Raw genomic sequence first — 26,825 nt, 5'->3', positions numbered from 1 at the left:
TTATTTGAAATGGAATGTCAGTTTTGGAATATTTTAGAATATCCTGCATTTAAAATATTTCACATTTACTGTGACTAGAGAACACTGTGACTAGAGATTGCTGCATAAGATTATTACAATTAGCATAACAACAATTTTGATGACTAAATGTACCATAAGCTGACTGTGTCAGACTCACTTTTCTTTATCCTTTTCCCATTGTGTAGCTTCCTGCAGACTTCACCAAATTACATCTCACAGATAGCCTCCACCCACAAGTGACTCAGGTATCCTCCAGTCATTCAGGATGTAGCATCACCAGTGACTCTGGCAGCAGCAGTTTATCTGATCTTTACCAGGTAAGTGGTAGTTTTTAATAGAAATGTAGAGCAAGAGTTTTCTCAGTTGGTTGCACTTGACATGAGTAATACAACCAAGGCTAATACTCCTGTGCTATTGAGCGGGATGTTGCATTGTTTGATGTTCTGTCTTCTAAATGCCTTATCGGTCGGTGCTCCAAGATGTTACAAGTTTCCGTGATACTTAGATTGATGGTTTCCTGGCCAAAATTGTCTTGGTCTCAAGCAATATTTTTTTTAAAGTGAACTATTATTTTGTGATGTTCAGTAAATTTTGCTTTGGGTGAATTGGCCAATTTTGTTTCATGGTACTTCTGGGAGGTCCTGAGATTGTGGAAATGTTTTTTAAAAAAAGGAGCTGGAGTTGATGATGTGTGTTTCAAGCAATTTGGGGATTTGTCAAGATCCTGGCACCATTCTTCTTCAGCACCATTTTCTTGCACTATCCCCATATTCTTTGATTGCTGCAATATCTATAAATCTGTCAATCTCTGTTTTGAATGAATTCAGATGACAGATCCTCAAATCATCCTTTTAGGAAGGTATAGGTGTTAGGTTTATGTCAGCAATTTTCCACTTCATGAGTTTATTAGATTTATTGCCAGCTACTGATAATGAGATTGTTTGTAATTTTGTGTACTTTTAATTTTGTGTTTGATTTTGTTTTAAATGTATGTGTTCATAATCCTGTTTTTCTAAATTCTGTTGCTAAAAATAATTATTTAAAATAAATTTAATCTACTAAATTGTGCATTTAATGATATAAAGCTGAAGGTTTCTGTAGATGGTTTATGCATGCAACCTATAATGTAGCTACCTCATCACCATTAACCACGCCCCATCATATCAGTATAACTGTGATATCCTCCCCTTGTTCCTCCCTGTTGGTTCCAGCACGCCTGAAGACTAGATGCAGTCAGTGTTGGGACGTGTGTACCATGTGCTATAATAAAGGACTCAGTAAAGGTTACAGTGTGGTAGACATCACTCCTTTACAGTTTCCATTTGAGTGAACATTCAGAGCACCTTGAACAATGAATTATGGAAGGTTCTGTAGAGTATATTAGTATCATAATTACAAGATTATTACCAATTTTATTTTCAATTATTCCAAATTATTCGTACACATTTATTCAAGAGAAAGGTCCATTTTAGTTCAGGAGAGAATTTTGTTCATGCCAAAGCCATCTTTTGCTTCCTTTCCTAATTGTCTTTAAGAAAACAACAGTGATTTATTTTTTGAAACTACCTCTATGTGGTAAAGGTACTCCCACAGGGTAATTCATGATTTTTAAATAGAACCCACAAAAGATCGCATGTGATCCAAGGAGATGTAGCTGACTGAAAAGAAAATTGGCTTCATGCAAGGAAGCAGAGGGTGATGGTGGACATTTGTTTTTCAGACTGGAGGCCTGTGACTAGTGATGTGCCTCAGTGGGTCCGGTGCTGGCACTATTGGTGTTTCTCATCCCTATCAATGATTTGGATAAGAACATATAAGGCATGATTAGAAAGTTGGCAGATGACACTAAAGTGGGTGGTATTGTGGATAGTGAAGATGGTTGTCAAAAACTGTAGCAGGATTTTGATCGGTTGAGCAGGCGGGCTGAGGATGGGTAAACATTTTGGGTAGTGGCTGCAGTGCCAGTCAAGTAAGTTTAATTGAGTTTAATTAAGGCAACATTTGACAAAACAAGTCAAGAGTATGAGCAGTAGTCCTCTCAAATCACTCAGTGAGGGCTTGCATATAAGATACGAGAACCATTTGCTGGCAAACCTGTCTTTTTTTCTTTCATGCACTTTTAGATTTCAATAAGACCAAAGGGTGGGTCTAATTGAACACTCTAATTGAAAGTGAAAGGCAAATCGTTCAAGATCATTCTAAACAAATGTATAAACGGAAATGGTACTTTGTAGCTTCAGAAGATTGTGTTTTATGAGGAGGTGATCAATGAGCACAGTACAGTGGATGTTGTCTACATGGATTTTAGCCATAGTCCAGAAGATTAAGATGCGTATGATTCATGGTGACTTGGTCATTTGGATTGAAAACTGGCTAATTCATGGAAGGCTGAGGGTTGTAGGTGTAGGGTGTTATTTTAGTTGGAGGTCTGTGACCATTGGAGTTCCACAAGATGGACACATAGATTTTAATCTATGCATGTTTGAGGTGTTCCATTTTGTAAGGTCAAATGTTAGGAGAAACTAACTATACAGTTGCAGGCAAGACCCTTTACAACATTGATGTACAGTTGGATCTTGGTGTCCAAGTCCGTAGCTTCCTGATAGTGGCATCTCAAGTAGAGCAATTTGCAAAGAAGTTATGGTCATTGGTCAGGGCTTTGAGTATAAGAGCCAGGAAGTCATGTTGCAGTTTTATAGGATTTTGGCTGACCTGCATTTGGAGGATTGCATGCAGTCTGGTTGCTCCATTACAGTAAGGATATGGAAGCTTTGGAGTAGGTGTGGAAAAGATTTAACAAAATGCTGCCTGGATTAGAGTGTATTAGCTATAAAGAGGGGTTGAAGAAACTTGAATTGTTTAGTCTGGAACATTGGAGGCTGAGGTTCGACCTGATGGAAGTTTATAAGATTATGAGAGGCTTAGCTCGGATAGACAGTCCGAACCATTTTTTGATAGTTAACTTTGGATGTGCATTTGCTGAATTAATCGGGTAAATTAAGCAAAAATTGAACATTTTATTTCCTCTTCATTTTGTCACTACTACTGAATGTACTTTATAACTAATGGATTATTGTGAATCTAATTTACTGTATATAACTTAATGTGTGGCCGGTGGTGCATACAATATTTAAAATCACCTTAAGAATGATCAGGTGATCAGCAGGAATCTACTTTAGTCATTAATATTACTCAGTTATGCACAACATGCAGCCTGGTGTATGAGATGGTTTGGTGCAGACCTTGGTGAACAGCAAGCAGCATGCATCTCTATCGATAGTTTTCGGTTGAAGAGATCCTGTGCACAGCACTTTCATGAATAACAAGGTCAAGGAAATTACCACAGCTTTCAGTTGCTGCTTTCAAATGTAAATGCTGGAAAACGGCAGGAAGTTGGTGCAGTGCAGTTGGATTCCTTAAGAAATTCAGCATTAAAGTGTGATCAGAATGTCAGCAGTAGAAATGTGTCCATATTCTTGTCCTCTGCATTTATGCATGTCTTTCAGAAGTGATTTAGAATGTCAATCTGCTCCATCCTCCACCTCACACACCACACCCCCCTCACAAAAAGATCATAAATCAATGGATTAACTACTTTGTTGCTTGAAATCAGGGCATGAGATTTATGTTGAGCTTCCCTGTAAACAGGATGATTGAATATTTTATTTCATGATTGTTAACTCTTACCGTGCTGCACTCCCTCAGCATTACACTGAAGTGTCATAGTGATACAGTGTGGTAAAGGGCCTGTCCCATTATACGACTTTACCCAAGAGCTCTCCCGAGTTTAAAAAAAAAATCAAACTCGTGGTAAGTACGTAGATTGTGCGTAACGGGTACGTCGGAGCTGGGGACGACTCTTAGCGGCTTGTAACGCTAATGGCAGGTACTCGGGAAACGCGGTAAGCTCGTGAAGTTTTTTCAACATGTTGAAAAATGTCCACGAGAGCCCCGAGTACCTACGAGCGGCTATTACCGTAATTCTCCGAGTTCGAATCAGGGGAAGCTCGGGAGAACTCTTGAATTATCACGTACAGTGGGACAGGCCCTTAACAGGCCCAACTTGCCCACACCGGCTAATATGTCCCAGACATACTAATCTTACCTCCCTGCGTTTGGCCCATATCCCCACTTCACCTCACACCTATGTTCTCTGGTCCTCGATTCCACTACTATGGGCAAGAGAATGCATCTGCCAGATCTATTACTCTCATGATTTTGTACATCTCTAAAAGATCACTCCTCATCCCCCTGCGCTCCAGGGAATAGAGTCCCAGCCTACTCAACTTCTCCCTATAACTCAGACCCACGAGTCCTGGCAACATCCTCGTAAATTGTCTCTGTACTCTTTCCAGTTTGACAACATCTTTCCTATAACATGGTGCCCAGATACTATAAATGTGGAGGAAGGAATTGCAGTCTGAAGAAGGGTTTCAGCCCGAAACGTTGCCCTTTTCCTTCGCTCCATAGATGCTGCTGCACCCGCTGAGTTTCTCCAGCTTTTTTGTGTACTTTCGATTTTCCAGCATCTGCAGTTCCTTCTTAAACAAAGGAATTGCAGATGTTGGTTAACATCGAAGATGTACACGAAAGGAGTAACTCAGCGGGACAGGCAGCATCTCTGGATAGAAGGAATGCATGATGTTTCAGAGATAAGGAAGTGTAAGGTATGAACACAAGACATCAATGGGGACAAAGTTCAAGGAGATTATACAATAGATCATTGTAGTTAGGAGAAGGTGACAACAATGCATACAGAGATAAAATTTAATCAGGGGGAGAGTCAGATTGGTCGGAGAACTAGGAAGGTGGAAGGTTGGAGAAAGAGGGAAAGTCAAGGGTTACTTGAAATTTCTTCTTAGGCCCCCTTCGGTCATGGCTGACCTTGGGTGTCTCCAGGGTGCTCTTCCCTATATGGAGGACGCCTGTGCGTAACTTTGTTTAACATGGGGAGACTGGTGCACAGACAGCCACTCCACGGTCCTTGACAGATCTGGATCCAGTGGCATGGAGAAAAGAGACCCTTTTCTGCTGCAGCCTTCATCCACCTTCCTAGCTGTTGTGACGCTCCACTAAGGTCTGCCATCGTCCTCCGCCTGTTCCACTGTTGAGGTCTTGGTTGGATTGCTCTTTGTCAGAGACCTCCCCCTCGACATTACCATCATGGGTGGCCCTACCAGGAGCATAGCTCCAGACGGCATCGCTCTCAGGATCTCAGGTCCACACAAGCTTCTCCACCACGACAAGGTGACAATCCACGGAGAAAGAAATTAGAGAAGTCAATATTCATACCGCTGGGGTGTAAGCTGCCCAAGCGAAATATGAGGTGCTATTCCTCCAATTTGCTCTGAGCCTCACTCTGACAATGGAGGAGGCCCAGGGCAGAAAGGTCAGTATGGAAATGGGAGGGGGAGTTCAAGTATTTAGCAATCGAGAGATCAGATAGGTTTAGGCGGACTGAGCGGACTCTAAATGCGGCCTCATCAATCTATATTACTAAAAGTCTGATATTGACCACTTACTGTTGTTCTGTATATTGATTTTAGAAAAAACGCTGCCACTTACGGCTGTGATTTTTGGTCAGTCCCCCTCCGCTGTGCAGGACAAGAGGATTTTTACCATATATGAAAAATAAAAGAGTTATTAGTGTTTAAAAAATGTTGAGATTCTCTCTCCTGTCAATCATGCCATGAAGGGAGGGGGGAGGGACTATAAAACCCGGAAGTGTGGGCGTGGCTCAGACTGTAAGATGGGGGAGGGAGAGGTCACGACTCGCTGTCTTTAGTGGCCTCGCACCCGGCTTGAAATGGTATGAAACTGCACTTGAATTTGATGCCCTTGCACCCTGCTTGAAATGGAATTTCATGGAATAGCCTTGAGTCAACTGCGAGCCCACCAGCCCTGAGTGAGTGAGCTGCCAGCACAACAGGCTTGAGTGACTGAGCCGCCAGCCCAAGAATCCATAATGTCCATACTAGCCCTCTGGAAACCAGTCCCTTCAGCGCACAACACCCATACTAGCGCTCCAAAAAGCCCCCCCCCCCCCCCTTCCCCCACTGGCCACCAATATTGGAATTGGTGGAGAGGTGGAATATTGCGTTGGGGGACCAGCCCTCCCATGTGATGCTGGGACCCAACGGGTCCCACTTAGTCTAGTGTCTTATATAACTGCAACTCTGCTGAAGTCACGTGCTGAAAAGTGTATCAGGCTCAGACCACACTTATTCTGATTCATAAGAGACTTTTAAAGAATGCGGTTGCCGATGTCTGTGCCTTATTTCTCTTGCATATGGTGCTGGGCCTCTGAATGGGCTGGGAGAATTTTAAATGGGTGATAATGAATAAATTGTAATATATTTCCAAGTCAGGATGGTGTCCGAACGGGAGGAGTATCCTCAAGTGGTTCCCGTTTCGCATTACTGTTCTTTGTTCTTCCTGGTGGTTATAGTTGCAAGTTTGAGATATATTGTGGGACCAGTGTAGTGCAACTGTGCTGGTATTTTGTGGCTGACATCCACTGCAGCTCCAGTGTACTTGTGTGAATATTTAGGAGGTGCAGTGCATGGCTGTTAATTGATCTGCCTCTCATACATGCTGGTAAGTGTCTTTGGTGAGCTCATCCAGGCAAATTGAGAGTATTCTGTCAGCTCCTGACTTGTAAATGCTGGGAGGCTTAATGGTGTCAGGAGGTGAATCATGTCTGCAGCATACCCAGCCTGTGACCTGGTCTGATGGCAATAGTATTTATGTGGCTCTGTATCAGTTTGTATCTAAATGTTGTATAGGTTTTACTACATGCTGACTTGCATTCCTACATTTACTGAAAAGATGTGAATACAATAGAACAATGTACAAACATCCCTATTTACGATAGCAGGAAGATCATTTTTGAATTCCAGGATATTAGCCTTGGCACAATGCAGAGCTGGCAGGACGCAGCATGATGTGGCATCGAGAGACAAATGTAATTATTTCCTTCTAGCATGCTGCTCAAATTCTTAGAAATCACAGGAGGGAAGTACTGAAATTTTGATTTTAATTATTTAGTTTCATGGTTTACTTGATATGAATATTGAAATAATGTTGATGGATTGCTGATGTGCATTCTTTGGCAGCCATATGTGTCAATAAATCAAATTGCTCACTTTTGATTTGTGAAATAAAATAACACAGCCAGCTGTTTGGTTATTATTTAGTGACAGTGCTGATGAACCTGGTAGGTAATGGAGAGGCTTCTGGTAGTCAAGAGCTACTTGTGAATTGTTAGATCACTGCCCTGGTGTTGCGGTCCTATTCTTGAGGCAAGTCCCATTCTGCTTTCATTGGTTCTAGTGTACAGGTTGTTGATGATGGGAGTGGAGAGACGAGTTTGTGCTTGGTGATGGAACCATCATAATGTTGAATGCTGATATAAGAGGCTATTTTGCTAAGTGGATGTGAAATTTGATTAAAAGATATGGCAGTTAGTAAATCCTGACAAACTTGTTAAAACACATATTTGTTTGGAATTGAACAAATGCATAAGAAAAGTTCTTACCTAAAGGGAAAATTAACAGGGTATTTGGTTTGTAATATGGCTAAAAAGGAAACTAAATTCAAACATGAGGAAGAATTTCAGCACCAGTAAAATCCTGAAGGATTTTGATTGAAATCTTGGATTGACAGCCTGGAAACAGGCCCTTTGGCCCACCGAGTCCACACCAACAACCATGTTGATCACTTGTTCACACTTGTTCAATGTTATCCCACTTTTGCACCCATTCTGTATACAATAGGGGCAATTTATAGAGACCAATTAACCTACACATGTCTTTGGGATGTGAGAGGAATCTGGATCACGCAGTGGAAGCACACGGGGTTAGAGGAGTAATGTGCAAACTCCACACTGACATCACTCGAGGTCCAAATCAAACGGATTCTCAGGCGCTGTGAGGCAGTGTTTCTACCAGCTGCGCCACAGTGGCAAAATATGTGAAAACACTTTCTCAAAAGCTTTTATGGATTAGCATAAAGGAAAAAACTAGCTGAAGTAAATGTGGGTTCCTTACACACAGATATAGATGCACAGTGAAAATTTCAATGGGGTGTGAAGAAATTGCAATGCTAATAAACAGATATTTTATATCAGTGTTTATGGTGGAAGACACAAAAAGAAAGAAATAAAGGTTGCCGTGAGAAAATTACTTTTAAATAGAGCTGGCAATTGAATGCGACCAAGCTAAATGATGTCATGGGCTTAATGGTGTATGTCCAAGGTTTAAAAATATTTATGGTAGCATCTTGCTTTTGTTTGAGGTAGTATCTGGCAGAGTAACAATGAGCTAGTAGACATAGTATTTGGGGATTTTCAAAACACGTTTGCTAAGGTTCTGCCTGAGGCTATTGCTCATAATCAAGAGTTATGATATAAGGATGCTAGTGTAGATTGAGGATTGGTTTACAGTGTGAAAATCGGATAGTGTCAATTTTTGTTTTGCAGGGCTGGAAAGTTTCTGCAAAGTTTGGGTCTTGAGCTTCTATCATGTATAATCTCTGCTGATGACAGATGGGGAAGTGAGCTGTGAGGCAATAAAGGCAAATTAACAGAAGCAACAAATGACAGATTGAATAGAATGTAAAAAAATGTGGTTATTCATTTTAATAGGAACGATGAAAACACTTCAAAAACACTTCAAAAGATTCAGAAACATGAGACAAGTACAGAACGGGACAGTAAGCGTTTGATCTTGACATGACAATGAGATTAAAGCTAGATAATATTTTTGAACAGACTTATAAATGTCATTTAGTATATTTGAATTGTTGACTTCATCAGAGTTAAGAGGAGGTATTCAGAGATTGGTTTCCAAGCTATGCAGACTTGAATAGATCAGGAAGTTGTATTATTGGAAATGATTTTGAACAATGATTCAAAATTATTAGTTTTGTTCAAATACTTAATTATAGAACATCAACTACAGTCATCAGTGATCATGCTCTAATTCTGGAAGCAACATGTAAGCCAAAACAGACATTTTACCTCTCACGCCACAAAGTATAAGTTGCATGCATTGTGAATATTGGGATGCCCAACTGATTTTTATGTACCATTCAAAATGCTATTTGTTGCATTCAAATGTCTATGGAACCAGTTATGGACAGTTACAGTGAATTAGGAGAATTATTACAAGAATTTTAGGAACATGTATTGTCATCACATCAAATACCAACTACGAATGTTGCGATGTGGCTTTCTGGCATGTTCCAGCATCTATCCTTCAACTACCCCTCCCATTCCCAATCCGACCTCTTTGTCCTGGGTCTCCTCCATTGCCAGAGTGAGCAACACCGGAAATTGGAGGAACAGCACCTCATATTTCGCCTGGGAAGTCTGCATCCTGCGGGCATGAACATTGAATTCCGTTAGCCCTTTTTGTTAGCCCTTGCTGTCTCCTCCCCTTCCTCAGCCCTCGGGCTGTCTCCTCCCATCCCCCAGCCCTCGGGCTCCTCCTCCTCCTTTTTCCTCCCTTCTCCCCGCCACCCCCTTTCAGCCTGAAGAAGGGTTTTGGCCCGAAATGTTACCTATTTCCTTCGCTCCATAGATGCTGCTGCACCTGCTGAGTTTCTCCAGCATTTTTGTGTACCTTCTATCCTTTTTAATGTGGGTAAGAATAAAGAATTTCATTGCACTCTGTGTATATGACAATACACCCATCTGATCGGTATCAACTGTTGTATCAGGAAGAACATTTCCCAGGGCTTACTTATTGTATGATTATCAATATAGTACAAAATAGACTGAACATAAGTTGATAACATTTAACATTGTAAGATATGCATAGAGTACAAGATAATTGTATATATTCTCTAGTGGTGTGTGGATCATCAACAGAAAGATCCAACTGGATCCAAGGATCAGCATTTCAGCTTCTGAGTTGCTGCATTACAATACAATTATTTACAATGAACTTAACATTGAATTCAACAATTTCAGATGACCAGCCTTTCCAGTTTACTATTGAACTGTTGTGATGGAAAGTTTAGTTTAGTTTAATTTATTGTCACGTGTACCGGGGTACAGTGAAAAGCTTTTGTTGCATGCTAACCAGTCAGCGGAAAGACTGTGCATGATTAAAATTGAGCTATCCATGATAACAGATACATGATGAAGGGATTAACATTTAGTGCAAGATAAAATGCAAGATCTCCAATGAGATAGTAAGTAGCTCAGGATCGCTCTCTAGTTGTTGATAGGATGGTTCAGTTACCTGATAACAGCTGGGAAGAAACTGTTTCTGAATCAAGAGGTATGCTTTTTCATCCTTCTGTACCTCTTGCCTGATGGGAGAGGAGAGAGGTGACCAGGGTGAGACGGGTCCTTAATTATGCTGGTGGCCTTGCCGAGGTTGTGTGAAGTGTAAATGGAGTCAATGGAAGGGAGGTTGGTTTGTGTGATGGTTTGAGTGGTGTCCACAATTCTCTGCAATTTCTTGCAGTCGTGGATGGAACTGTTCCCAAACCATACTGTGATGCATGCCAATAAAATGCTTTTTTACAGCACCTGTGGACGTGGTGAGAGTTGTTGGGTTGTTATTCATGAAACATGAATTCTGCTTCTTTTTCCACACATGCTGTGTGCCCTGCTGAGTATTTCCAACATTATTTATTTTATTACATATTTCAAGCACCTACAACTTAAAAAAATAATTTTCAGTTCTTTCATAATGGGATTTGTTTTACTAATATTTTTATTTAGCCAGACTGGAGATCCTGAGTACAGCAGACCAATGCTTTTCTGGCTGAAATCACCTAGATCATCAGAAATCCTATAATTTTATTGACTACTCATCAGTTTTACTATCTGTACTCATGAGGAAGTAGTAGAGCTTCTCCTGTTTTGAGTTTTTTATGTTCTTTCAACAAACATATTCCTTTTGCAATTGTTGCAATTGTAATTTTTTTCTTGAGCAACAGAGATCTTTGACAGTTGGTTTTGGAGTAGTATTGCTTTCTAGTCTGTGGAATTCTCTGCCACAGAAGGCAGCGGAGGCCAATTCACTGGATGTTTTCAAGAGAGAGTTAGATTTAGCTCTTTGGGCTAATGGAATCAAGGGATATGGGGAAAAAGCAGGAACGGAGTACTGATTTTGGATGATCAGCCATGATCATATTGAATGGCGGTGCTGGCTCGAAGGGCCAAATGGCCTACTCCTGCACCTATTTTTCTGTTTCTATGTCTCTAACGTGCACACATTCATTAAATATCCTATTGTCTTACATGTGTTTCCAAGGATGATGAAATCTGCCATTCTTTATCTTGGAAATAATTAGAAAATATAAAGAATTTATGTATAAATATATTCAGAGGTGTGTCCTATTCACCCAAAATCTTCTGGTGAAAACCTTTTGTTCAAACCTCCAGTTACATAAACCAATATTGCCTATTGTAACAAAAATTATGCAGTGGTTTTATGTTGTAGAATAGTAGGACGGTAACGTTTAAGATTCCCAATACATCTTATCAAATGCTGCTACCTAAAGAGAAGGAGGTAGTTAGCAAACAAGCCCAGTGCAAATTATAGCTCTAAACAAACCAGCAGAAAGTAATTGGTACCTGTGGTGCAGTGCTTAATTGAGTCCAGCAGAATCTCTGGTGCTCTGCTGAACCAGTGCCTGAAAATAGTGGTAAAGCATTAATCTGGCCTTAGTGTTTAAAGCATTTTATTTGTTCCTGGACTTAAATCTGAAGTTAAGACGTTTGGTACTTTGCGTCGTGTGTCAATAATGATAAATTGTTTCTTCTTGCTAATATTTGCAGGAATAGAATATGAGGCCCCATCTTGTCCAGTGCTTTGTGTGCTTTTTAAGTTTGTTGTCTGGATCTTATTTGGTAAAGTCTTTGGCTTGCATTATTTTATTTGCTTACCCAAATGTAAAATACCAAAATTATTTCAAGAATATGTCAAACACTCTGTCTATATGATCATGTGTTTAATTGAGAGGCAATTTGATTGAGATGTTAATCGATTTACTCATTGACCAAAATACAAGGCTCAGATAAAAGACCAAATTATATCAGGGAACTTATTTTCAGCACTCATAGAAAGGATGAATTGGTATACATTTTAGACAATAAATAGGGCACTTTTGTGACAAATTTGGAATTTGCATTGTGTATGGCAGTAAGTAACTGTAGGAAGTAAAGCAAATGCAGAAACTAGGTGAAGAAGTTAAATAGTATGCGGTAGTTCACTTAATGCTAATTCTTTCTCAGAATTTTAAATAGCAGAGCAAAACTAATAATACAGGCCAATTGATGGTTTAGTGACTGAATTTAGAACATTATTTTAAATTTGAACAAAAATGGTTAAAAAATGAACCAAAGCAAAATATCAAGCTGATTTTTTTTCCAGAACCACATTAAAGATCAAGTTGCTGAAACATTAGGTTTTTAAAATGGCAGTACATGCATAAAAATAACAAAATATGTGATTTCAAAAATAATGCTGCTATATTTAACAAACTGCCGGAGTGCATTTCCTGCGTAGCATTTGTAATCAGTGTCTTAACTTTTTTTACTTTAAAGGCTACAGAGAGTGAGGCCGGGGAAATGGATCTAAGTGGTCTGCCAGAGACTGCAGTAGATTCTGAGGATGATGACGATGAGGAAGATATTGAGAGAGCATCAGACCCATTGATGAGCAGGGACATTGTGCGAGATTGCCTGGAGAAAGATCCCATCGATAGGACAGATGATGACATTGGTGAGTTGGTGTTGAAATTAACAATGATATAAATTTGTCGCTCTGCAGGGAATAGAGGGATATGGATTATATGCCGGCAGATAAGAGTTGGTCTTGACATCATCTGCGGCACAGGCATTGTGGGCTGAAGGGCCTGTTCTTGTGCTGTACTGTTCTATGTATTGCAAGACCTTTGTCACTTCTAAAGTGGAGATTACTGATTATGATTACCTATTCTAATTGCTAAATTTCATATCTTAATGTTGTGCCTTTCAAAAGTCTAACAAAGTTAACTCTTACCTTTGATAATCAACTTATAATGTTTCTTTATCATTGTCTCCATGAACTTAAGTTGAACTTAGATGTCACTTTGATTTTTAAAGGGTCTCCAAGAAGATATGTAATAATAAAGTAAATAACATCTTGAGCAGTATACAGTAGACCTTCGCAATCAGAGACATATATAAAAGATTTCGGTTATAGTAGACCGAGGCGTCTGTTTGTGGTGGCGGATGCATTGGGTAACAGAAAGATGGTGGCGGGGAGAGAGCGAGCAGGGCAAGACTTTTGAAGAGTACTGCCTTGGGCACGGGTTTGTAGCGGCTGCCACAAAGCGAGATCCTGGAGTGCTGGATACAGATGCAACGCGCGCCACTGCACCTGCGTTGCTCTGGAAACACATGTCTCGATCACCTGATAACGGTGCGAGGCTCCCATTTCACCGCCTCCCTTTTCTGGCAAGTTACCCAAAGAATACTTTCTTAGTATGTTGGGCCTATGATTTAGACAAAGGAATTAAATGTAACCATTTCCAAGTTTGTGGATGACACAAAGCTGGATGGAAGTGTGCGCTGTGAGGAGGATGCTTTGAGGCTGCAGGGTGACTTGGATAAGTTGGGTGAGTGGGCAGATGTATGGCAGAGGCAGTATAACGTGGATAAATGTGAGGTTGTCCACTTTGGTGACAAGAACAAGGAGGCAGATTATTATCCGAATTGTGGCAGATTAGGAAAAAGGGAGTTGCACCAAGACCTGGGTGTCCTTGTACATCAGTCACTGAAAGTATGGCGGCAGTGAAAAAAGCAAAAGGTATGTTGGCCTTCATAGCGAGAGGAATTGAGTATAAAAGCAAAAAGGTCCTATTGCAGTTGTACAGGGCCTTGGTGAGACCGCACCTGGAGTATTGAGCGCAGTTTTGGTCTTCTAATTTGAGGAAGGACATTATTGCTATTGCGGGAGCGTAGGTTCACTAGATTAATTCCGGGATGGCGGGACTGATATGACGAAAGAATGGACAGACTGGGCTCATATTCACTGGAAGGATGAGAGGGAATCTTATGGAAACATATAAAACATTTAGGATGAGAGTGGATCTTATGGAAACATATAAAATTATTTTGGGATTGGACAGGCTAAATACAGGAACATTTTTCCCGATGTTGGGGGAGTCCATAACCAGGGGTCACAGTTTAAGAATAAGGGGGTGACCATTTAGGACTGAGATAAGGAAAAACTTATTCACCCAGAGAGATGTGAATCTGGAGTTCCCTGCCACAGAAGGCAGTGGAGGCCAATTCATTGGATGTATTCAAGATTTAGCTCTTAGGGATAACGGAATTAAGGGATATTGGGAGAAAGCAGGAACGGGGTACTGATTCTGGATGATCAGCCATGATCATATTGAATGGTGGTGCTGGTTCGAAGGGCCGAATGGCCTACTCCTGCACCAATTTTCTATGTTTCTATGTTAGTGCCAGTGTAATACACAAATCACAAGCTGACACCAGATTTTTAAGGCCCCAAAAAATCTGTCAAATTGCTGCATTCCACTTGGCATTCAGAGTCCAACCTCACAGAAATTTCCCGGTATGGCACTGGGGAATGGTCTCTTTATTTTTGGTACAAGATCCAATTAATTTTGATGGGGATTATAAGTCAAAAAGGAAGGGAGATGCACTACTTTTTAATTACTTTTTTCCTTTTGGTTTTTTCATTTTTAATTACTTGTTTACTTTTGGTTTCATGTTTTTCAGTATTGGTAAGATTTTAGATGGTCAATTAATATTTTGTATAGATGGTTCTACTACAGTTATGCGACAGTTGTGTTTTGAAGAAACTATAAAAAAAGTGTTATGAAATAATTGTGTTAATGGGGGAAAGGGGGATAAGGGATGAGAGTGTCAGAATCTTTAGTCTTTAAGTCTTTTCAATATCAAAGTTTACAGCAGCAATAATTTTTTTTGTTATTACTTTAAAGGCTGAATATTGCATTGTTAACTAGAGTGTCAATAATTGCGGAAGTGTCAATCGTAGCGATCGCTATGTCTATGGCCATCTGTGCTTAAAGTAGCAGCTGTGTTTTTAAGGGACAATGGTATCTGATTACTGTGTTGAGGTTAAATGGAAACAGCCCTAATGCTGTTTAAATTCAATACTTTTTTCTGGTTGCCAATTTCCAAAGTAACCTTGAAATGGTTCTAAATTTGGTGGTGAATCTGTGGAATACTTTACCACAGAAGGCTGTGGAGGCCAAGTCGGTGGATACTTTTAAGGTAGAGATAGATAGATTCTTGAGTAGTACAGGTGTCAGAGGTTATGGGGAGAAGGCAGGAGAATGGGGTTAGGAGGGAGAGATAGATCAGCCATGATTGAACACGGAATTGACATGATGGGCCAAATGGCCTAATTCTACTCCTATTCCTTATGACCTTATGACCTAAATTCCCGTTCAAAATTACATTATAACTAATTTGGCCCATGTAATGCAAATAGTGTCCCTAATTCAACACTTGCGTTATATCCAATTTGTGTTACGGAAACACATGTCATAACAGAACTACCTGCAGTTGTATTTTAATTTGAAATATTGTTAAATAGTTTATAGCTCATCACTAACAGTTGGGGCTTTGTCTACTGTCAAAACTTTGAGGGGTATTTTGAAGACGGGGCTTCCTCGCCATGAAGCCGGTCTAGGTAGATGTGGGTGCAATAGGATCCATGGGAGCAATTCCTTTGGTTGGCAGATTAGTGAAATATATCCTATTAAGCTTCCTGAGTTAATAGCATCCATTGGAGTTGGTGGGTAATGTCCTTAGGAGTGATGTTCTTTTGTCTTATTGTACTCCAGTTGGAGCCCTTCTCAGGCTGAATCAACTAACACAGCTAAAAACACACAGTTACCATTGTCTGGCCTTCAAAAATGTTGCAGAAGAAATATAATGATTTTTCTGATTCATATAATTTGCAATCAAAATATTCATTGTGCTCTACATGAAGCCAATTCGGTCCTATAAGAATTTCCATGTGAGGACAATGTACAAGCTGAATTTAAAGGGATTGTAAGAGTTCGTTAGTCCAAATAGCTGCTGACCTCTTGTTTCCAGATGTATAAATTGATGCCTTTGTTTTTCCATGCAGAACAATTATTGGAATTCATGCATCAGCTCCCAGCTTTTGCCAACATGACAATGTCTGTCAGAAGAGAGCTTTGTGCTGTGATGGTGTTTGCAGTGGTAGAGCGGGCAGGCACCATTGTGCTCAATGATGGTGAAGAGGTGTGTATTTTCATATCAATTTGCTGAATTTTTATTTCTAATTTAAGAAATAGAAACATTGTAATGTCATGCTTTAATTCATATATATATTTCTTCTCATAAGATAAATCTGAAACTCTCTCTATTTTAGTTAAATTTGTCGCCTGTTTAATCAAAAATATAAGTGCATTTTTGTAACATCTTGCCTCCATCCCTTTTGAATGTAAAAACTTATTTTGAAAACTTGCATTTTGGAAAATGACTATTGTAAATGATCAGTTGATTTTTTTGCATATGGTTCCATTTTGATTTTCAAATGGAAGTGATTATTGAAATGAATATTGGCAGTATAGTGAAGAGTGAAGAAGGCCATCTACAATTACATGGGGATCTTTATTGACACTGGACCAATGGCCACAGAATGGCAGTTGGAGTTCAATTCAGACAAAAGCAAGGGGTTGCATTTTAATAGGACAAACCCAGGTCAGGGCTTGCACAATAAATGGCAGGCTCTGGGGAGAATTGTGGATCAAAAATACCGAAGGATGCAGCTGCAAAAAAGTGGCAAAATAGGTGGACAGGTTGGAGATTTGGAGTACTGTGTACTGTTCTGGTTACTCTGCTATAGAACTGATGTCATTAAACCAGAAACTGCGAAATAGATTTATGAAGCTGTTACTGAACGAGAGGCTGCGATAGGCTAGGTCTTTTTATGAGGTGACTTTATGTAAGTATCTAAAATCACAAAGGGCATAGATAAAATGAATAGCCACTAACCTTTTCCCAGAATGAAGTGGTCTAAAACTGGAGGGTATAGGTTTAAGATGAGAGGGGATAGGTTTAAAAGGGGGCTGAGGGTCAACTTTTACACAGATGGTGCTGCGTTAATAGAACAAGCTGCAAGAGGAAGTGGTAGTGGCAGTTACAACATTTAAAAGATATCCGAACAAGTACATGGATCGGAAAGATTCAGGGGAATATAGTCTTTTTGGCTGGGTGAGTTGTGCCTAAGGGCCTGTTTCTGTGCTGTATAGCTCGATAGTTTCTCAGTGCATATTTTGCAGCAGAGAAGGGTGAAGCTAAGAGTGGAGTGTCAGAAATAGAAGAGGATAATAGCAGTACCAGAAAAGGGCTGAATAGAGAGTTAGAACAGGATAGGGCAAAGAGGAGGAACTGTAGAATTAGGGTGAGGCTTCGGCACAAGGCCAGATGATGATAATAGCAAAGTACAAAGATTTTTTAAAGGGATGAAGTCGAGAGTGGAGGTTTAGAAGAGGTTGACATTAGGGCAAAGACGGATAGTGGAGGCAAGATGGAATGTCTGGAAAAGGGCAAACCAAAGCACAAGCATGATCGAGCAAAGTTGACAGAGGAATCTCAAGAGAGTGAATAAGACTGTTTGTGGACAATTGTCAAAAAATGATGAGAGCCACATGTAGAGTATTAAATAAAGAATGCCATGAACAGAGAATTAGAAGAGAGCTGAGGGCAGAGCACTGGAATGGATCAGTGCTAGAATGGGCTGAATGGAATATGGGTTGAAAAAGGATGAGGTAGAATGCAGACTGTCAACAAACGATAAGTTCACGAATGGAACAATGGAAATGTACAATGATGAAACTGCAAAGTTTAAAAAAGTTGAGACTTATTCTGTGAAGTTAGAATGTGATAATGCTGGTATTAGGATACTGGTAAGGACAAGACTGCCTATGACACTGAACCACTGGCTACTCCTCAACAAGCTCCATGATATGAGAAAGGACTTCCACGACCAACTGATTAAACAGTTACTGGAAAACAGACGCTTCTATGTTGAGCTAAATGATAAAGGCAGCAGATGGAGGAAACAAAAGAATGGCGTACCTCAAGGCAGCGTCCTTTCTCCTGTGCTGTTTAATGTATACACTAATGATCAGGCAGTGTTCCCAGGGACGAGAAGCTTCATTTACGCTGACGACCTTGGCGCAGTTGACGCAGCCCAGAGCACTCACATAGATGAGGTAGAAGCTACCCTCTCATCAATCATCCTTAGACAACTTGACAAACTACAAGGACAACCAACTGAAGGCAAACCCTGCTAAGACCCAAGTTAGCCTGTTCCACCTTCGTAATCGCAAAGCTGGGAGGATGCTGCCCTTAACATGGAATGGTGTCCCTTTGAGACACTGCGACTATCCTGTCTACCTTAGGGTCACTCTGGACCGAACCCTCTCCTTCAAGCAACACATCGAAAGGGTGAAGGGCAAAGTGAGGACAAGGAACAGCCTCCTACGCAACCTGGCAAACTTGTCGTGGGGTACCAATGCATCCACACTGTGCTCAACTGCCTTGCGCTGTGCTACTCTGCTGCAGAGTATGCTTGTCCTGTTTGGGCGAGATCATCTCATGCAAAGTAAGTTGATGCCGCCCTTAATGACAGCTGCAGATGCATCACTGGCTGCCTAAAACCAATAGATGTGGATAGCTTGCATGTCTTGGCCAGTATTGTTCCACCAGGAATCCACAGAACAGTTGCCGGTAGAACTGAATGTAGTAGGCAAGTTGTGGACACCCGCCATTCCTGTCACTCCCATCACCCAGCCCCAAAGCAGCCGAAGTCGAGGAAGAGCTTCCTTCACACAGTCCAGCCACTGTCACAGTCTCGTCAAGCAACCAGACTAGCCTTGTAGCAAAATAAATGCAGTAAAAATCACTGATGCCAATCCCAACCAAGGAACAGCTACCACCTGATCACACGTGTGATTGGAAGACCTGAAGTCCCTCAATAGGCTTTGCACGGAGATGGGCCGATGCAAGACCAATATGAGCAAATGGGGCTATGCAGATGCGGCAGACACAGAATGTGAATGTGGAACATCTGTACAATCCATGCCACACCTACTAAGATGCCCACTTCTTGGTGAACAATGCTGCCTGGAAAATCTAGCGGTGGCAAACGAGAAGGCTGTCCACTGTGCAAGAGCCTGGCCAAACATTTGAAACATAGATGATGGACACGAAGGAAGTAAAATACAAAGTCAAATATGGAATGTTAGATAACAGTGAAATTAAGAGTAATAAGTGTAAAGGTAAAGTCCAGAGCAGGCAGTTAGGAAAGAATGAGGCCAGGAATCAAGTATGTAGACAATAGACAATAGGTACAGGAGTAGGCCATTTGGTCCTTTGAGCCAGCACCGCCATTCAATGTGATCATGGCTGATCATTCCCAATCAGTACCCCGTTCCTGCCTTCTCCCCATATCCCCTGACTGCGCTATTTTTAAAAGCCCTATCTAGCTCTCTTGAAAGCATCCAGAGAACCTGCCTGAGGCAGAGAATTCCACAGACTCACCACTCTCTGTGAGAAAAAGTGTTTCCTCGTCTCTGTTCTAAATGGCTTACTCCTTATTCTTAAACTGTGGCCCCTGGTTCTGGACTCCCCCAACATTGGGAACATGTTTCCTGCCTCTAGCGTGTCCAAACCCTTAACAATCTTATATTTCAATGAGATGCCCTCTCATCCTTCTAAACTCCAGAGTGTACAAGGCCAGCTGCTCCATTCTCTCAGCATATGACAGTCCCGCCATCTCGGGAATTAACCTTGTAAACCTACGCTGCACTCCCTCAATAGCAAGAATGTCCTTCCTCAAATTAGGGGACCAGAACTGCACACAATACTCCAGGTGTGGTCTCACTAGGCTCTGTACAACTGCAGAAGGACCTCTTTGCTCCTATATTCGATTCCTCTTGTTATAAAGGCCATTCGCTTTCTTCACTGCCTGCTGTACCTGCATGCTTACTTTCATAGACTGATGTACAAGGACCCTCAGATCCCGTTGTACTTCCCCTTTTCCCAACTTGACGCCATTTAGCCTTCCTGTTTTTGCTACCAAAGTGGATAACCTCACATTTATCCGCATTAAACTTCATCTGCCATGCATCTGCCCACTCCCCCAACCTGTCCAAGTAAAAAGGACAGGTTGGGGGAGAGATAGAAAAATTCATAGCCAAGAGTGGAGCATGGGGAAAGGATGAGGCTAAGTGTGTTCCTTTATTAAAGAACTCCACTACAAATAGAGCTTTTGAAAAATGCAAGGACTGAAGCAGAATATTAGTAAAGGATTGAGCCAGGAAGTGGCAGCAAGAAAAGGACAATGTTGAGGGTGTGGTATGTTAGAAAACTGGGACTTATTCAAGGGTGTGAAAAAAAAAAGGATTTGAAAAGAACAAGGTAGAGTGTGCCGTTACAAAAAAATGTCACCATCCTGAATACAGCTTTTTGGACAATTGAGGAAGTGGCTATTTGAAGATCAGAATCTCAGACCAAGCTCACTATGGCATAAAGGATATCAGTGATTCCTATCTTCCTATATGGTTCTGAGATGAGGATTACTTGCAACAGGCATCTCCAGGCATTGGAAAAATGGCACCAATGCTGTTTCTGCAAAATCCAGAATCCAAAATGGCCAGAATGATAAGACAGCATTCTCTACCAGAGAATCTGCAGCATTCAGGCTCTTTTTACACTCAGTGGCTTTGTTTGAGCAGGCCATATCTTTCACATCCAACATTCCAACCAATTTGGTTAATTTCTTGCCTGTGTTTGCTCACAATTGAAAAGGTACACTTGGGGTGGAATTGCAAATTCTAAAGTCCAGGTATTGTGAGCACTTGAGGCTCCTTCATATGTAATTAAAGGAGCACATCACCTTCCAAACCATCTACCCGCCTGCCTTTCCGGCTGTCTGTCAAATAAGGTTCCTACATTGACTTCTTCAGCCACCTCAGAACCCACTGGACTGGAATGGAAGCAACTCACCATCAATCCAGAGCAACTGCTCAAGAAAATGAGGAAACAATGAGTGGAATGCCTGGAAGTAGCATGGACCAGAGCATGTTGTTAGATAGGAATGGGCGAATATTTGAATAGAAGCTGAGGGCAGGAATTTCAACAAGATTGAGCCAAGAGTAAAGCAATTCGGGAAGGAGACCAAAATTGCAGCACTAGTGAATGATGGACGGAGTGCCAGAAAAATGCAGTGTCAGGAGTCGATTAACAATAAGGCACACAACATTAAAAAAGTTTGAGGCCAGTGCAGGGAGTTGAGGATGAATCTAAACTCATGGAATTAGAAACGAACAGGGTCAGGAATGGAGAGTAAGTAAAATTAATGGCAAAATGTATTTTGAAAGTTAGTAAATTATGAGGCCACGATGGTGCTATTAGAAAAAGATTGGTGTAGGCATTAAAAGAAAAGATGAGACCTGTAAGTAAAGGACAAGGTCATTAAAACAGTGCTGGAAAAAGCCACAGAGCAGATTGTCGACAAAGAATGAGACCGAGTGGATGACAATAGAAAATATAGAATCTTTGAGTGGAGAGTTAAAAAAGGAGGAAACCAAAAGTGGAATGTTCGTAAGTTACAACACTGAGAGTACAAGGTCACTAACTGATTTATAGATAAACAGAAGCCAATGGATGTGAGCAACATTGAAAAAACTACTGAGTAGCATTTCATAAACGCATTGTATTTAGAACTGAAAGTCAAATTATCATATATAGATTGGAAAAATAGATTTAAAAGTAAATATAGTGTAATAAATTTGCCCCTTACTCCTGCTCTACCACACTATAAGACAGTAGGCAATCATTCTTTTGCTTTAGCACCACTTTCCAGCCCAATCCCCATAATCCTTGACAAGAGGATGCAAGAAAATAGAAACAGGAAAAGGCCGTGATAGCAGATCTATGATAGCCTCATCTCTTCTCCTGTGCCTTCTCCACACCCCTCCATTCCTCAACCTATGAAATATTTATCTACCACTTTAAATACTTCGAATGATCCAGCTTCCAGCACCTACTGGGACAGGAAATTTCAGATATTCACACATGATTATCTGAAGAAATGTCTGTGTACCTCAGTTTTCATTTACTGACCTGTTATCTTCTTGTTAGGTCCATTTGTTTAAGACTCTTCCACCCATGAAAGTATCCAAATATCTGCCTTGTCCAACCTTTGCACGATCTCATATGTTTGAAATAACCTCACCATTTAAATTCCAAGCTGTACGCGCCCAAATTATTATATTTCCTTCGGTAGATCAACCCTCTCATTCCAGGAGTTGGCCTGGCAAATCTCCTTTGTACTGCCTCCAAAGTTACTATTTGTTTTTTTGTTTGGGAGAACAAGACTCTGTGGCTTATTCCATATGAGCTTGTACAATTGCAGCAAATCTCCTTGTTTTTAAATTCCAACCCTTTGCAATGAAAGCCAGAATGCCCTGTGGTTTCTTAACTACTTGTTGCATCTGCCTGCTAGCTTTTTGTGATTCATATAATAGAGCATCTAGATTCCAGTATACTTCACTCACTTTCAGTCTCTTTCTGTTTGGATAATAATCTTTTGATTTTTCATACCAAAGCGCATGACCTCACTTTTCTGCACATTACACTCTGTTTACGTATTTGGCCCACACCATCAATGTATCTATATCACATTGCAGAATCACAATACCCTTTGATCTATTTTTGTACATTGACAATTTTGTAAACCTTACATACAGTTCCTTCCTCTAAATTATTAATGTAAATAGTGAACAATTGCAGACCAAGAACTGATCCCTGTGATTCTTCACCAGTTACCCCCTTCCAGTCTGAAAAGCACCAATTCCTTTTCAACTTTATTTTCTATGAGACAGGCAGTTTGCAATCCATTCTAACATGCTTCCACCAATACCATGGGGTTCTAATTTATCCACCGGCCTCTTATGTGGGACTTTTTCAGATGCCTTTTGGAAATCTCAATACACTACGACATAGGTTATTCTCAATTGGCTCTCCCTCTTACTTCCGCAAATAATTTGTGTGAATTTGACGAGTATGATTTATCTTAGATTCCCCTGCACACCAAATGTATTTTGATTTTCAGCATGTTCCATTTCTTGGGATAAAGAAATCCCAAGAATTTATAGGTTAGTATGGGTCCAAACAGTGTTTCTCATCAGATAGCCCCTTTTTCATCCCTACGATGAATGCAATAAATCTTTTCCAAGCTGCCTTTAATACTAGTTTAAACTTCTGAATCTTCTTAAATGAAACCCTTAACTCTGATGAGAGGGCTTCACTTCTATGTTGAGAACATTCAAGACAGGAATTGGTACGGTTTTTGAAGGCAAAAGAATCGGTGTACATAGAGAGTGTGATGGGAGACCAAGATCAAATAAGAATATTAACAATAATGTAACTAAATAGCAGAACAGGCTTGAAGGACTTGAAAGAGTTACCCATTATTTCCCATATTTTTATAAATCAACTTCACACTTCCCTTCCACATCAAGCATTTTTATATCACTTGGAGACAGTGCTGTCTATAGAGAGGATGCCAAAACAAGCTGGTATATGTGTGGATTCCAGCTGGAGGCTCAGTTGAGGATTCCCACCACAAGCTGCAGTCTCAACTCCATCAAGCGGATGCCAGGCGTCTGTGGAGGAGCCTGACTACCATCAAGGTGAAATCAGGGGCGATTTCTGTTACACATGTCTACTATATAAGCTCAATGCCTTTTATTCCCATTTGAGCTGGTAAACAAAGTTTTACCGAGGCAGGTCTCCCCATTCCCTGCTGGCAGGTCCCATGCACCTCGTTGGCTGAAATCAGATCTGCATTCACAAGGGTAAACTCTCAGAAAGCGGCATGACCGGATTGGGTTCCTGGACGTATTCTGAAACCGTGCGCCTATCTTCGCTGTCTTCACTGATATCATCAAACTTTCAATTCAGTGGCCTTCCTGATCTGATCATCATTCCAATCCCTAAGAACAATAAAGTGACATGTTTCAATGACTACCAACCAGTAGCTCTAACATCAGCCGTAGTTAAATGCTTTGAAAGATTCGTAATGGCCCATGTCTGAAAAGGACTTCTGCACAATCTAGATCCCTTGCAATTTGCATTCAGGAAAAATAGGTCTACTGAGGACATCATCTCTCTTGCATTTCATTCAGTTCTGGGCCACCTAAATAATGTCGGGATACTATACATTGACTGCCGCTCTACTCTCAACACCATAATATTGAATAAGCTCATTCCTAAATTTCTGGACCATGGCTTTGAGGTCCCCATCTGCAACTGGCTTGTGGACTCCCTGATTGCTAGACCTCAGTTAGAATTGAGTCATAACATTTCGTCCACCCTGACCCTCGACACTAGTTCCCCTCAGGGTTGTGTGTGCTCAGTCCCCTGCTCTACTCCTTGTACAGCCGTGATTTTGTAGTCATATACAATGCCAACTCAATCTTAAATTTGCTGATGATATCACTGTTCTCAGCTGGATCAACAACAATGAGATGAAGTATACGAAAGAGACTGAGAACCTTGCATCATAGTATTAAGACAACAAACAAGCTCTTAATGTCAGCAAGATAAAAGAGTTGATTATTGAAGCAAATGGGTGAACACTCCCTATCCTCATCAAAGGAGCTACGATAAAGGTGGTCAACAGTTTCAAGTTGTGTGGTATCATCAGCAACTCAAACCAGTCCCTTCACACTGATGTGATCGAGAAAGTGCATCAATGTATTTAGTTTAAGCATCTGAGAAGTTTTGGCATGTCTCCTACAGGTGCGCTATAGAAAGTATTCTGACGGGATGCCAACCTGATGAAGCTGCAATATAGTTCTGCATGCACAATAAACAGCATGAAATGGACAGAGCCAAACAATTGTATAATCCATGGGCTTTTAATAATTGGCAATTAAGTAATTTAGGGGGAAAATAGGCTTTTTGGTGATGGCAGAGTCCAGCTTTTAAGTGCCAAACTCGACTGAAGCCTGGGCAGCCACTTTTGGCTTGAATGTTGAGTGGATGATCCAAACCCAGTTCCCTGCTGAGGTTCCTTTAATCACAAAGCCATTTTTCAGCTAATTTAGTGTAATTTCATAAAGTGGTTGCAAGCACTCGATGCAGTAAAAGCTGTGTGAATAGACAAACATCTAAACTATACCAATGACTTGTACTCGCTAACCTGCTGCATCTTTAGCCTGGTAGTTTCTGGATGCAGAATTGACTGTCTTTGACATCAAGTCCCTGGCATATCTGTACCATACCAGGCAACATCCACGTAAATCTCTTCTACACTCTCTATTACTATCACATCATTTTTGCATTGAGATAACTAGAACTACACACAATATTCCAAATGTGGCTTAATCAATGTTTTGTACACCTGTAACATGATCAACACCAGCCAACCCACCCTCATATATTTTGGCCAGCCTTAATGCAATCCATCTGTCATGAACAGATCACCAGAACCGATCCCAAGAATCGTAAGTCATCCTTCTGGTACTTTTTCTTCAGCCATGTATTTATTTGCACAATCCTCCCATTTCAGTTTTGAGTGATACATGACACTGATGGAAACCAAGAAATTACTAAAAATGAAAACCTACTCCCAAACTACTTACAATTTGCACGTTGTTTTTCCATGTAGCACAGGATGACCATTTTATGGAATTGCGGACTCACTTATTAGAAGAAGAAAAAATAAAATCCAGCAACCTGTCCAAGTCAATATTTACCACGGTCTGTCCTCTGTTGATTAACTAATTTTCTTTATTAATTATAAAATAGCAGTTCCACCCTGTTTCACAGAATTCCCCCACTCAGCAGATTCCTGTCCATTGCAGCATTAGAAACATCCCTTGTATGTATTTTGAATTTGCAAAAGTATGATATTTGCTTGCAGAAAATTGCAGTATGGAAGGATATTTGATGTTCTATTCTTTTTCTAGCTTGATTCATGGTCAGTAATTTTAAATGGTTCAGTTGAGGTTACATACCCTGATGGAAGGCTGGAAATCCTGTGCATGGGCAACAGCTTTGGTGTCTCTCCTACTCTGGAGAAAGAATACATGAAGGGAGTAATGAAAACAAAGGCTGATGACTGCCAGGTAATTATGTTTATATTTGGCCTGAATATGCCTGAAACTATTAATCAAAATTTCCACAGGACTTTTATGTTACGTGTCCGAGATACAAGAAAAATGCTGAATGAACGATATTTAACATTAACATGCTTAGAATTACATCAAAGATATTATTTCACAGTTTGTTACACAGATTTGCTAACTACGTTAAAGACTAGAAAAGACTAGGAAATAAAAAAGAGACAAAGATTCTGAAGAAGGGTCCAGACCGAAACGTCACCTATCCATGTTCTCCAGAGATGTTGCCAAACCTGCTGAGTTTACTCCAGCCTTTTGAGTCTTTTTTGTAAACCAGCAGCTGCAGTTACTTGTTTCAACTGTCAAAGAGTAGGAAATGGGTTGTGTCAAGCACTCTGGTGTCAATGTATTAAGCCACAGCATATGTAAATAACAGGTTGAGGAAGGCAATGTTTGTCACATTTGTTTCTGTTTTATTATTTGCTTTTATGTGATACATTGAATTTAGTATTAACTAGACTAAGTGCGGACCTGTTGGGTCTGCTCCCCCAAAGCAAGATTCCACCACTTACCCGTTCCCCCAACACAAGCCGTTCCCCCAACACAATATTGCACCACTCACGGTA

At 40.6% G+C, this 26,825-nt stretch overlaps 1 protein-coding gene across 3 annotated transcripts in view; it reads left to right on the top strand.

Moving 5' to 3' along the window:
• Window positions 1-215: 215 nt before the first annotated feature.
• Window positions 216-26,825, top strand: part of rapgef2 (Rap guanine nucleotide exchange factor 2) — a 96,407-nt gene continuing 69,797 nt past the window's right edge. For 2 of the 3 annotated variants that reach the window (XM_033018272.1, XM_033018282.1), the window contains exons 1-4: window positions 240-338; window positions 12,587-12,764; window positions 16,161-16,297; window positions 26,047-26,205. In XM_033018272.1, the coding sequence (XP_032874163.1) occupies window positions 12,611-12,764; window positions 16,161-16,297; window positions 26,047-26,205 (450 nt within the window). In that variant the 5' untranslated portion in view covers window positions 240-338; window positions 12,587-12,610. Of the gene's footprint in view, window positions 339-12,586; window positions 12,765-16,160; window positions 16,298-26,046; window positions 26,206-26,825 lie in introns of all 3 variants that reach the window. The other variant, XM_033018290.1, reaches the window with a different exon arrangement.

This window comes from Amblyraja radiata, chromosome 1, assembly GCF_010909765.2.
Source record: "Amblyraja radiata isolate CabotCenter1 chromosome 1, sAmbRad1.1.pri, whole genome shotgun sequence".
NCBI classification, from domain to species: Eukaryota; Metazoa; Chordata; class Chondrichthyes; order Rajiformes; family Rajidae; genus Amblyraja; species Amblyraja radiata.
Note: the sequence above shows the minus strand (reverse complement) of the source record. Positions and strands in the feature narration are given on the sequence as shown.